Source organism: Watersipora subatra, chromosome 1, assembly GCF_963576615.1.
Source record: "Watersipora subatra chromosome 1, tzWatSuba1.1, whole genome shotgun sequence".
NCBI classification, from domain to species: Eukaryota; Metazoa; Bryozoa; class Gymnolaemata; order Cheilostomatida; family Watersiporidae; genus Watersipora; species Watersipora subatra.
This window is the reverse complement of record NC_088708.1, coordinates 31,507,723-31,520,829: the sequence shown is the minus strand read 5'-3', so window position 1 is coordinate 31,520,829 and position 13,107 is coordinate 31,507,723. Positions and strand designations below refer to the sequence as shown.

The 13,107-nt window shown below is 39.0% G+C and overlaps 1 protein-coding gene across 4 annotated transcripts in view; it reads right to left on the bottom strand.

Moving 5' to 3' along the window:
- LOC137409915 (histone-lysine N-methyltransferase 2C-like) overlaps nucleotides 1-13,107 on the bottom strand; it is a 40,396-nt gene that overhangs the window by 26,710 nt on the left and 579 nt on the right. For all 4 annotated transcript variants that reach the window (XM_068095600.1, XM_068095601.1, XM_068095602.1 and 1 more), the window contains exons 2-12: nucleotides 12,573-12,803; nucleotides 11,320-11,480; nucleotides 10,731-10,889; nucleotides 9,038-9,259; nucleotides 8,648-8,870; nucleotides 6,773-6,889; nucleotides 5,407-5,517; nucleotides 4,018-4,318; nucleotides 3,576-3,748; nucleotides 1,215-1,385; nucleotides 467-712 (exon numbers count right to left, since the gene is read on the bottom strand). In XM_068095600.1, coding sequence (XP_067951701.1) covers nucleotides 467-712; nucleotides 1,215-1,385; nucleotides 3,576-3,748; nucleotides 4,018-4,318; nucleotides 5,407-5,517; nucleotides 6,773-6,889; nucleotides 8,648-8,870; nucleotides 9,038-9,259; nucleotides 10,731-10,889; nucleotides 11,320-11,480; nucleotides 12,573-12,803 — 2,115 coding nt within the window. The remainder of the gene's footprint in view (nucleotides 1-466; nucleotides 713-1,214; nucleotides 1,386-3,575; nucleotides 3,749-4,017; nucleotides 4,319-5,406; nucleotides 5,518-6,772; nucleotides 6,890-8,647; nucleotides 8,871-9,037; nucleotides 9,260-10,730; nucleotides 10,890-11,319; nucleotides 11,481-12,572; nucleotides 12,804-13,107) is intronic.

Here is a 13,107-nt window from a genome sequence, read left to right as displayed (position 1 = left end):
TCTCATGATATGTAGTTCATGATTGTATTGTCAGTCTAATGCAAGGCTTTGGCTATGTTGAATTTCCAAGTATTCCAAGATGATGATGAATAGGAAAACACACTAATTGATCCATCAGCATTTAACACACCGCAATTATTGTGTAATCGAAAATCAATATAAACCCAGGTAAAAAAGCTTTGCAAAGTTACAAAATTTTTAAAGTAAACCAGCTATATTATCTGACCGTTAATGTTTCATTAATGAAAATTTCCTAATGTCAATCATCGCAATCCTTTATTGAGACTCGATCAGCAATAGGAATGCAGAGAAACTTTCAAACTATGTGCTACGTTAAATGAGACTTTTTAAACACATTTGAAATAGTCATGCTATGCATAGCTCTACAGGTGTTAGTAATAAGCGGAGAAAACATTGGGCGTTAGCAAGACAAGACGAGGACAAAAAGCTGTCAACTGATGCAGACCGTAAACATGCTGACGCTCTTTCCTTGGGAGTCTAGCCCAAGCCTCGGGAGTGAAACCCGTCTGAGCGTTCCAAGGAAATGGATCATATGTGGCAGGGGGAGCGTACGGGCCCATCTGACGCTGCTCCTCAGGAGTAATAGTGGCAAGCATGCTTCTTGAGTTCCCAGAGCTCTGAGCGGCAGGCACATTTTCTAGCAGTCTCTTCAGCAGCGCATTCGAGTTAGAGCTCGGACTGTCTCCCCTTCCTGTCCATGATATGACATGAGGTGAGAGTAAGGAGGAGCTTGATAAGCCATCCATACCAGCGTCGCTGGTGATGGCTAATTAATGCACATGCATACTGGGCTGGGAATCATCGAGCCAGAAGAAAATTAAAGAGATAAAGGATAGAGCAACTGTAGATGAGTGTGAAGAAATCGCCATTTAAATCAATTAGCAGTCGAGTTTGGCCGATATAGCAAGAGTGAGCCTTATGACGGTCTCAATAGTGAAATGACAACAGAGCATGCTAGAAACAGTCAAAGCGATCAGACCAAACACCACCCATCTTTCAGTCTAGATTCTATCTACATAGCAGCTATGAGCGATGTGCTAGACATGTATTTAATGGATTGGAGGTCTATAAATGCCAGTTTATAGAGATATTCTAATGAAGCAGACTGAAAGCATATGTGATGCTGTTATGGCATGCTGATGAAGCTAAAGCGAAGTCATCTCATGATAGCTCAGTTGAGGAGGCCAGCTTACCATCTGGGTGACCATCAGGCTGCCGAAGAGTTTGAGCGGGTGCCCCTGCTTGGGTCAGATCTGCGCTTGAGAAAATCCTTTCCTGGTTGTTGGTGACAACGGAGACCGGGATTCCCAACCTGTGAACGCTATTGGATGTTGTCGCTTCCTGTTTGGGAGCCTCAGTTGATTCTGCGAAGCCAAACAATGCTTGCAATAATTGGCTACATTTTAATCATGTGATGTAGGGGCAATACGAGGTATATTTCTGCACATTTTCATTTTGTCTGCCACATTCAACAGCGACATAACGCTTCAAGGCTTTAACACTGCAGCATTATACAAAAAGCACTTAAAGATGTGACCACATCCAAATCTGGTCTATTTTATCAAAAACTATAGATAATTTTTATCATTTGAGATTTTATTTATTGTTTAGGTGATCTGACTAACAGGATGTTTCAAAATCGACAAAACTTGATCAAAGTTGACACGTTTAAAAGAAAAAGACGAGCTCAGACTTCCCCAAAATTCATCAATATCGTGCTTCCTGTTTGTCCCTCTCGCTATTGACATGGGCTACTGCGTTCAAATTTGCAGTGTTATGCATCTAATGCAATAAAACTTCAAATATAATCTCAGAGACATTGCTAAGATGCCTCCAATGATTTGCAAATACCGTAAGACCTAGATTTGACCGCCACCTTTATTTGACCGTCACTTTTATCTGAACGCTATTTCTATTTGAACGCTACTTCTATTTGAATGCCACCTTTATTTAAGTGTCACTATTGGAAAAAGGCTGAAAGAAAAGTAGAGCGCCATCCTTTAATTGAACGCCGCTTCTATTTGAACATCGCTTCTATTTGATCGCCACTATTTGACATCCTTGATTTTCATGAACGCATAATAGCAAGTGATCAGTAGAAAAGTGTCCACAAAACCGTACTAATGAGTCAGTCGCATAAATAACAATTAATCGTTCATTGTTTCTGTTCATATCAAAATTGGTTTTCCACTCCCAAGTCTTTACGGTTTTGTCATTAAAACTTTGAATGCAACACTGTAGAAATAATTAGTAACTGTATCAGGCTAATAGTAGTTCCTTTTTTTAGCGCGGTCTTGATACTTTGATGAATGTGAAAAAAGTTACGCATTTACGATGGAATCTCTGCTACTATGTATTTTGAGGCTAAAATTTTGAGACTATTTTGATTACACACGGCTTCTCTTTATTTGCGCGAGAAGTGTACACATGTATTCTAAAGTGCATCGGGTAAAAGTTTTGACCTTCTAAAAAATTGTTTGGACGCTAATATTGACTCGCTCAGCTGTGCAAAAGAGGAGTTGAGGTCAGAAGGCACTGTATAAGGTATTGAACAGCCAGAAGAATATGAAATGATTCCAAATGGAAGCAACAATCAGAATGCAACTGGCTAAGCAAACGATGCTAATAACGTATTTTTGTTTTCAAATTGTTAATTTTTGTTTTACAATGTTAATTTTTGTTTCTGAATGTATTATAACTATGGTTTGTTTATATTACTAATTCTTTAATATATATTTGTAGCATTTGATAGATTATTAGTATATAACTTATAAACTTGCAGACTTATAGCATATTATTTGATAGTCTCATTGCAGTAAACTCGGCTTACAATGGATTGATGCTCGTAACTCCTCTTCCATTGTACATAAAAAGTTAGCTTTGGCTGCAAACTGTAGCAAGCATATTGATGAGTACGATGAGCTTTTATGCAATATTTTTAAATATAGCTATAAAATCAAAATATGCCTTCAAATTTAGAGTGAAATAAAAGAGTTGAAAGCTCCAACAAATTGCAACGCAGGCTCAAGGACCATCGTGGGTTAATTGCAAGCAATAGACATGTTAGAAAATTTCTGGCATCCAAAAGAGTTAAGGTCACACCGCCAGAAAGAGTGCAAAATATAGGCGATATTCGATTTGCCTGTGAAAGTTAAATCTATTTTCTCAGTATTCTGACGAAGTGATTGAAAAATACAACAGCACCTTTTATTTAAACATCACCTCTAATAAAGCGCCGCTCCAATGGATTGAAAAATTAGAGCGCCACGGTGTTCAAATAAAGGTTTTATGGTAGGTTGGTTAGAATTTGACCAATTGTTTTTTTCTGAATGCTGCGTGAACATGAACATATGAATACTTGATTGAGGAGACTATGTTTATCACAGAGACAATTTAAAAAACTTGTTTTTATTGTAAACCATATTTAATATTACGACTATATAAAATAGACACAAGTTTGCAAATAACAAAAACTTTATATAGAATCTTCATGTAGTAAGAGCGCAATGGCGTGTAGACGCTGTCAGGCATACTGTCAAGAATAAAGATCTCACCTGATAAAGCAGGCTTCACATGAGAGGCAGCCGCTGGAGAATGCGGGGTGTAGCCAGCCTGAGCAGCCAATGACCGCTTCTCTGCTTCCTTTATAGATTCCTCCTCCATCTGTTCTTCACTGTCAGCCATCTCGGCAGCTCTTCGTGCAACATCATTTATCGTCGCCTCAATTCTATGACGATAAAATGGGTCGTTATGACAGCTTCAATTACAGCTTAACTTAATTGGAACCTTATAATTATGGTTTATCTAACAATAATTTTTATTGCTAAGCAAACTCTAATACATTTATCCTTGTGCAACAAGCTTGTAGGATCAGTACTGTTGTCAATACAAGTAGATGATTGAGCTATGTTTACAGTTATGTTGTTTCTAGTAGCTCAGCAATATTTGTAACAGTAGCAGAGGAGACATGAAGTGGCCCATCTCTTGTATTCTAACCTATCTTCTAATGTTGTCCCATCGGCACCAACAGTGCTGGCTGATGCGGAGCTCGTCTTTGGAGGTGCTGATTTACTGGTTGCCTCACTTTTGCTAACAGCAGGACTTCGCACAGGTTTACAGTCGCCATCAGCTCCAGGCTTAGCTTTTACCTCCGCCTTCAATTCTGGTTTAGCCTCCTCCGGCTTTGCCTCAGGTTTAGGTTCAGCTTTAACTATCTTCAGGGGATACTGGTCACCCAGACTTGTCATAGCCTCCTTGGGCATGCTCTCCAATGCTCCAGGCACATGCTTGTTCTGACCTGTAGCACAAGACATTTGAGAATGCACTCAAACATGGAAAAGCAAACGTGATGGAAATTAAGACATTCATGGCTCGCTTATACATGCGATGTTTAGTGACAAGATCAGTGGCCTAAATTCCATATATAAGAGTGTTATCAATAGTATCTAGCAGCTTGAGCTAAATACCACAAGCCAGCCATTATTAAGGATTGAGTTGATTGTTTGATACTGATCACACATGTACTTTACATACAATGTCTATAGTAGAATAGAAAAATCCAAGTAATGAAAGAACTAGAAAATAATATCTACTGACTGATGGGTCTTCTACATCACTAAAATTTGGCCAAAATTAGATCTCACAAACAGGCATAATGTAACCGGACTGCTGTTTTCTTCACGAGAAAGTTCCAAGGGATGGCCAGCGTTGTACGGATACAGTTTATACAGCAGGCAATCTGGAAGTGAATTATCCGCAAATACATCATATGGTGTCTTTTAGCAACAACCTTGGCAATATAACCACAAAAGTGCGTAAATTAGGAAACAGAGTGAAATTTGATGAATCGAGGCTGTTATTATTGTTCACAAAGAAAACACATGTACATAATATTATATTATTCTTTTTGTGTACTTTGCGCGATACTAGGACTAACGTTACCTATGATGAACACTTATTGTCTACATTGGGAACACAAAATCGCTGAATTTGAAGACATTACTTGTAACCTCGAATAGAATCAAGCTAGAGGACTAGGCCTGATATTGTAGCTTAGCCAAACTGCAAATATTCTCTGTGTATGCTAGCTTACAACTTGCCTCTATAATCGGTTTGTAATGAATAAAATAGGAGAAATGACAGGAAGGTAGCCATAGAGCGCATAGCAAAGCCCAACTAGATTCTAGCAATAAAATGAATGAATATTAATTAAATTGCTGTGCGGGCACCATCACCTAAGTGTTAGGCGAGTCACTAAGCATACACTCGCGACATCTAACAAGTCATAATAACTGTGAGTTTTAATGGTTGTTTTAATGTAGCCTGAACATTTGCGTTGCTTTCCTTGCTATCGTCTCCAGGAAAAACTGAGCTATCAGCCATTACCTGAAGTAAATGGCACAGCGGACACAATAGACTTTGGAGGAGGGTAAAGGTGTTGTCCCGGAAAGGAAGTTGGGATAGTAGCTGTATGAAGAGAAGATTTCTCAGGAGGATCTGTAAGCATAAAGAGCATGAAGAGCGAAAGAGAGAGAAAGCGGAGGCAACAGAATAACGCAACAGAGTAACGTAACAGTGTAACGTGGCGATCTGACGCCAGTCAATGCAGAATGATACCAGACCCATCTGGAAAGTTCACATGCATCTCAACTCAGAAAGAAAAGAGAGGATACTTGAAAAAAAGTTTTTGGAACTTTGGAGACACTTTATATAATATAAGTCTGCACTTCCAAATAGCATCACAGACAGTCAGGTCATGCATAAAATAATTCACCATACGGATGATGGTAGCGGTTGAGGCACAAGCATTACTATGAAGGTTTAGAAAGAGAAAAGAATAGCTAACTCGGAACAAGCCATTTCAGAGCCAAATTAAACTGGTGAGACTCCAAATAGGTCATGCATTACAAGCTCCAAAATTAAACAATTACTTGACAATTGTTCATAAAATTTGCAAGAGCATGCTTGGTACACTCCCACAAGCATTATTGAACAATAGTTCACTTTCATCTTTACGCACCATCATTAGTATTATCCTAATCGATTATAAGAAAGAAAAATGAAACGACAGCTAGATTGCGCATAATATAGTAATATTTAGTAGGGGTTAAAAGGTCCAATCGATGGAACATAGATTTGATTGGACTATTAAATTGAGAAAATTGTCAGTGGTAATAGACACATTGGCTTGCTTGTAGGCGGCCATTAGGATTGCAATAAAAAGGCAGCTCCTAAAACAATCAAGTATCATGCCTTCTTTTTTACTTCTTATAGAGCTGAAAAGATCATTGATCTGGATTGAAAAGATGGGCATGCTAAACGTGACTAGCAGTCGCTATTGGGAGGAAGAACAAGATGGCCACTCGCACTAATACACCAAACTATTGTACCACAACACACAATTCACCCTCTGATAATGTAAGGGAGGCCGGTCGACGTCTCTGTCGTTTTTTCTTTGACCCATGGTCCTCATTTTGAGCAGAGCTTCCTATGATGGAATATTATGTAACCATCACATTCTAATCAAATTCTCCGTCAGCAGGTATATCAATTATAAATACCCTAAGCTAGCAACCATTTACCTTTCATTAAAAGCGTAATGTTCAAAGGGAGCTAACAGGTAGCCAGGAGTAAAAGCAGTGAATTAGAACTTGCTCAAGTGATTAAATAGCAATTCAGAGCTCTAAATCATATATCAACGTCCACAAAATGGCGACTGATTTTAATTTTCAAGCACCGCGCTAGTGGCTACCTTCCTTGCTTGGCTGTTTGGATGCAGCTGAGGCGCTACTCTTTGGCACCGAAGCAGACTTCTGTTTCTGTGAGGTTGGAACAGGGGCGGACTCCCTTGGTTTGCAGCTATTCGCTCCTACATTAAAGCAAAGCCATGCTTCATGTTCTATTCACTGATGTACAAATATAGATCAATGCACACCCCATCATAGACAGAACTCTTGCACTGTTGTTTTAACAAGGCTACTGTAAAATCTCTAATTGAACGTCATGGCGCTCTATTTTTCAAACCTCTCCTCTACGGTGGCAGTCAATTGGAGGCGGTGTTCAAATAGAGGGTGGCGGTCTATTTTTCAAATAGCTCATCAGAATTTTCGCAAGATAAATTTAGCCCTATAACGGGCAAAGCGAATGTCGCCTATATTTTGCCCTCTTTTTCCGATCGACCGATATTGATAATTTTGAATGCAATAAATATGCTAACTTACCTCTAATTTGTCAAAGATCTCTTAATAAATATGCATCAAGAAACTGAGAAATATCTCTACCAGTTGATATCTATTGCTTGCAATTGACATGCGATGATATTATAGCCTTTGTCCTTCTTAACCATTTGTTGGCATTTTCAATTTTTATTTCATTCTAAAGTTGAAGACATATTTTTATTTCATATCTATGTATATTTAGCAATCTTGCATAAAAGCTCATTGCACTCACTGATATGTTTGCTACAGTTTGCAGCCAAACCTAGCTTTTTATGTGTAATAGAAGTGGAGTTATGAGCATCGATCCATTGTAAGCCGTGTTAAGACAGCCGCAAAATGCTGTTAAATAACATGCTATAAATCTGCATATTTATAAGTTATACAACAATAATCTATCAAATCATACAAATATATATATTCATGAACAAGTGACATAAACGAACCACACTTATATTACATGCAAAAACAAGAATTAACGTTTTGAAAACAAAAAATCTTCCCATCGTTTGTTCGGATAGCTGCGTTCTGATTGTTGCTTTTGATGAAATGAACATCTTCTAGTTGTCCAATACCTTCCACAATATCTTCTGGCTTCAATTCTTTTTCTGCACTGCTGAACCAGTCGATATTAGCATCCAAACATATTTTCGGCAGAACAAAACTTTCACGTGTTGCATTTAGCACTGATGCAGTGCTAAATGTTTGCTCGCTAAACGTATAACCTTTGGTCCAAAACTTGTGAAGCAGTTTTCCATGCATGTCCTTCCAAGTATTAGGACCGCGTTAAACAAGGAACTACTATTAGCCTGAAAGAGTTAGTAGTTATTTCTATGACGTTGCTTTCCAAGTCCGATCTACCATTGTAAATTTAAGCTGTTTTTTATATATATGTAGGCTAATGCGAAGTAGAAAGACCGCGTTAAACAGAGAGCTACTAGTAGCCTGAGACCGTTATTGATTATTGCTACGGTGTTGTTTGCAAAGTTTTAACAAAAAAACGAAAAGCTTTGGAATTGGACAACAAGAGAATTAACTGCTATTGATATCAACGATTCATTATTAATACGATTTGGTGTACACTTTTCTACTGGTCAGTTGATAATATGGGCTCGGAAAGATCAAATAATGCCAAGTGGCGGTCAAAGGGAAGTGGCGATCAATTGGAGAGTGGCGGTCTATTTTTCAACCCTTCTCTCAGAGTGGCGGTCAATTGGAGGTGGCGTTCAAATAAAGGTGGCGTTCAATTAAAGGTTTTACGGTATGTTTAGTGATATTATTATTTTAGTAGTACCATCTTGTTTTTTATGCCAACATTGACAAGAAACACCCATTTTAGTTACAATCACATCATGAATGTTTCCTACTAATAACAGTTGCGAAATACTACAGAGTTGCTACTTAATGCTTACCAGGGAACCGAGGTTGCATCTGCTGTGGTTGGGGCATTCTGGGGGCCATATCTGGTGCCATTGGTCTCATGCCAGGTCGCACCATGGCAGAATTTTGTTGCATCATAAACTGTCGTTTCTCCTCATCCATATACTCCGAGCCATCCATTTTCATGGGCATGCGGGTAGACATGCCTGGATATCTTGGAGCCCCGAACATGCCAGAGTTGGATTCTAAACTATTCTAAAAGTTAAATACAGTCCAGATCCTAATAATAGAAATTATTGCTTGTAGCTTATCGAAAACGAAATGATTTCTACGATTCCTTTTCTTGTCTACACACATTACACTAGTTGAACACACATCCACTATGGGAAATACAAGTCGTTTGAAGTTATCGTCCTTCCTACCTCAATATATGGTCGCTGTACAGGATGCATGCCCGGTCTCATGCCTTGTCCATGCATCATCTGCATACGATGCCGGTGTTGGCGCTCCATCTCAACCTGTCTAGGATCCAGTGGTCTTGACTGTCCATACATGCCTCTCATTCTAGCACCACCCATGCCCGGGCCATAGTTGGGGTATCTGGGCATCATATGACCTCCTCCTCCCCATTGCATCATTCGCTCCTAAAAATAGAGTATTATCAGGAACTTGAAAGGTCCATTAATTTTCAAAGTTATGAAGATTTTGTTACAGCGTTTCAATATCGGTCACGAAAACAACACAATTGACACAACAAGCTCCGGACATAAATATGTGACGTACGCTAGCTTTTTACGAACGAAAGTTGAGGATGTTCAGTCTGATTTAGAATGACAGAGATGGGTGTCTTAAAACCCATTATTATCTAAATTCAGCTTTCAAAATAAACTCAGTCTTTTATAAAAGGTAGATAAGCTATTTAGGATCACTCGAAGCTTGTTACAGGATGTTTAATAGGGTAAATGCCAAAAAAATGAGCTCAAAAACGCGATAACAACGCTAGCTTGTGATAAAATTGTGCTTTTTAAGCTCATTTTTCTAGGCGTTCAGCCTATTAAACACCCTGTAACAAGCTACGAGCAATGTTAAATAGCTTATCTACCTTTCATAAAAGACAGATTATTTTGAAGGCAGAATTTAGATAATATGGGTTTTAAGACCTCTCAAATTGGCAAAAATTAAATACGTGAAATTTTTGTTTCATGATCCAAGATAGGACTTTTCTTGTTAAATACAACACAGCCGATTTCTACATTTTTATGGTACACAGAACACAGTCTATTCCTACATTTTTATGGTATACAGAACACAATACTCCCAAGTAAATGAGGCTGGGATACGAATTGCTACAGGTTCAGGAGTACAGTACAGCAGATTCCCCAATAAGTCGATTAATAGCTTTTTATGAGACAATCACTGTACATCCTACCACTGTACATCCTATCACTATTCATCCTATCACTGTACATCCTATCACTGTACATCCTATCACTGTACATCCTATCACTGTAAATTCTATCACTGTATATTTCATCACTGTACATCCTATCACTGTAAATTTTACCACTGTAAATTCTATCACTGTATATTTCATCACTGTACATCCTATCACTGTACATTCTATCACTGTACATTTTATCACTGTACATCCTATCAATGTAAATTCTATCACTGTACATTTCATCACTGTAAATTCTATCACTGTATATTTCATCACTGTAAATTCTATCACTGTATATTTCATCACTGTACATCCTATCACTGTAAATTTTATCACTGTAAATTCTATCACTGTACATTTCATCACTGTACATCCTATCACTGTAAATTCTATCACTGTAAATTCTATCACTGTACATTTTGTCACTGTACATCCTATCTTGTGCATGACATATTCACTATTGACTATATTCCTATTCTTGTGCATGCATATACAGTTTATGGCGTAAAATAGCAAAACTATGGTCTAGACTTCAAATGGATTAAAAATATTTATATTAATTATAACGAGAAAAAATGTTTCAGGTTTCAAACAAGTCATTTTTCAAATAGCCTTCTCGAATGAACCACAGTCCACAACTTGAATTTTGCAGGTATATGACAATTCAATCATACCTGCATTTTCATAGTGAATTCCTGAAGGTTGCGCTGGTGGCCCTTGTACTCATTTCTCAAGGATTCGACTTCCTTAGCGAGAACAGGGATATCTTGCCCGGTTATCTGCTCTAGGAAACTCGCATCATTTGAATTCAACTCTTCACCATTTTTCCTCAGCTATGGCAGCAAATACACAGACAGAGCATAAACTCTATGCACACACATTTACATACAAATGTTTCTATGAGAGCAGTTATGAAGACTGGTACCAGCATTTACATGTATATGTAGCTCAGTATGAGAAATTAAGTGATGATGAAGTTGAAATGTCACACAGTAAAATCACACAATCCATGCAAACTAAGCACACAGCTAACTGGTGCCTATTGGCTTGTTTAGCTAAAGAAAAAAATCCTTGAAAATGGTCTATACCCCCATAACGATCTACGCTTAGTCATTTTGTTGGCAAGAAAATGTTGAGACTACACTAGCTACTATGGACACCAGTTTTTCATTCATATTTTCTATTTAAAAGAAAGTTGGAAGGAATTCTTGCTGAGTGGCCTACAACTGACGAGGATATAAGAGGCTTATCTAAACAACTCACAGTCTTCTGCCTTCCCATCAGAGTTTTCCTTCTTTTCCTCAGCTGGGTTAGGTCCTTTTCTTTGACGGACAGCCGGTCTTTGGCATCAGCCTCGTTCGCTCTCAGCAGTTCCTCCTGTCTCATCTCCTTCATGCCAGCCCCTGGCATCATCGGCATCCGACCTACTGGCAAATAGGTTGATGTGACATGCAACCGAGGCAAAATCACTAAATTTATTGCTTTCCAATCAAATATTTATTTTACAGCCTCACATCCTCCTTTCAGAACTCTATTTATTGTTTAAACTTCTATCCTAACCAACTAGCCAGCATTATTGGCCAGCATACCAAAGGACAATAGGTTAACGACCAGCATACCACAGAACAATAGGTTAACGACCAGCATACCACAGGACAATAGGTTAACGACCAGCATACTACAGGTCAATAGGTTAACGACCAGCATACTACAGGTCAATAGGTTAACGGCCAGCATACCACAGGTCAATAGGTTAACGGCCAGCATACCACAGGTCAATAGGTTAACGGCCAGCATACCACAGGACGAATAGGTTAACGACCAGCATACCACAGGACGAATAGATTAACGACCAGCATACCACAGGACAATAGGTTAACGACCAGCATACCACAGGACGAATAGGTTAACGACCAGCATACCACAGGACGAATAGGTTAATGGCCAGCATACCACAGGACGAATAGGTTAACGACCAGCATACCACAGGACAATAGGTTAACGACCAGCATACCACAGGACAATAGGTTAACGGCCAGCATACCACATGACGAATAGGTTAACGGCCAGTATACCACAGGACGAATAGGTTAACGGCCAGCATACCACAGGACGAATAGGTTAACGGCCAGCATACCACAGGACAATAGGTTAACGGCCAGCATACCACAGGACAATAGGTTAACGGCCAGCATACCACAGGACAATAGGTTTGTTCAACGAATGAGCAGAACAAGTGAAGTAAGCCTAACTAACAATTATGGTAGCAAGAGTTACCTCAGTTTTTTTAAGGTAACACAGATTGAGGGTGTTCTTTGATTGTTCAGTAAAACAACAAAATGGTCGTAGCCTTAATTTCTACAGGTCACACGCTCCCTTTACTTATGATGGTTGTGTTTAGTTTCACAATTAGTCTAATTTACTCTAGGATACTTGTCAACTTCTAGTTAAGATATTCATGTGAAAATTAAGTTTAGATAAGTATAGTATTAACTGAAATAGTTTGTGTACAATACCTGGTGGATGTGGAGCCATGGGTGTCATGGGGCTTCGATGATCCGGCATGTACGCGGGTCTCATGTGCCCACCAGGAGTCATCCTACCTGTGCCTGGGTATGGAGGAGGTGGAGGAGGAGGAAAGTCTCCCACGACATTGCCGCCTGGTTGGGGCCAGATATCGGAAGGCATCGGCTGATGCGGGTCGAATCTAGGCCTGGGGGAGGACTGAGCGAGCCCGGGAGCTACACCTGAACGGCAACTCTTGACATTCTTATAACCAGACTAGTGTGGACAATGAGGAGCAACAACACAGCCTTAGCAAACGAGTCAAAATTCATGAGACTTTGAAACAATGTTTCAGAAAAATGTCAGAAAAAAAATACGTGTGAAATGACGTCAACAACGACTATAGATGTAATAATCGCACTTTCGATTGGTCTGGTCGTATTAATCACGATCAAGTTTTATCAATTTGTCACCTCAAACCTCCTTTAGATCACCTCAAACATCTAAAATAATCACAAATGACAGAGAAATTCCAATACTTTCTGA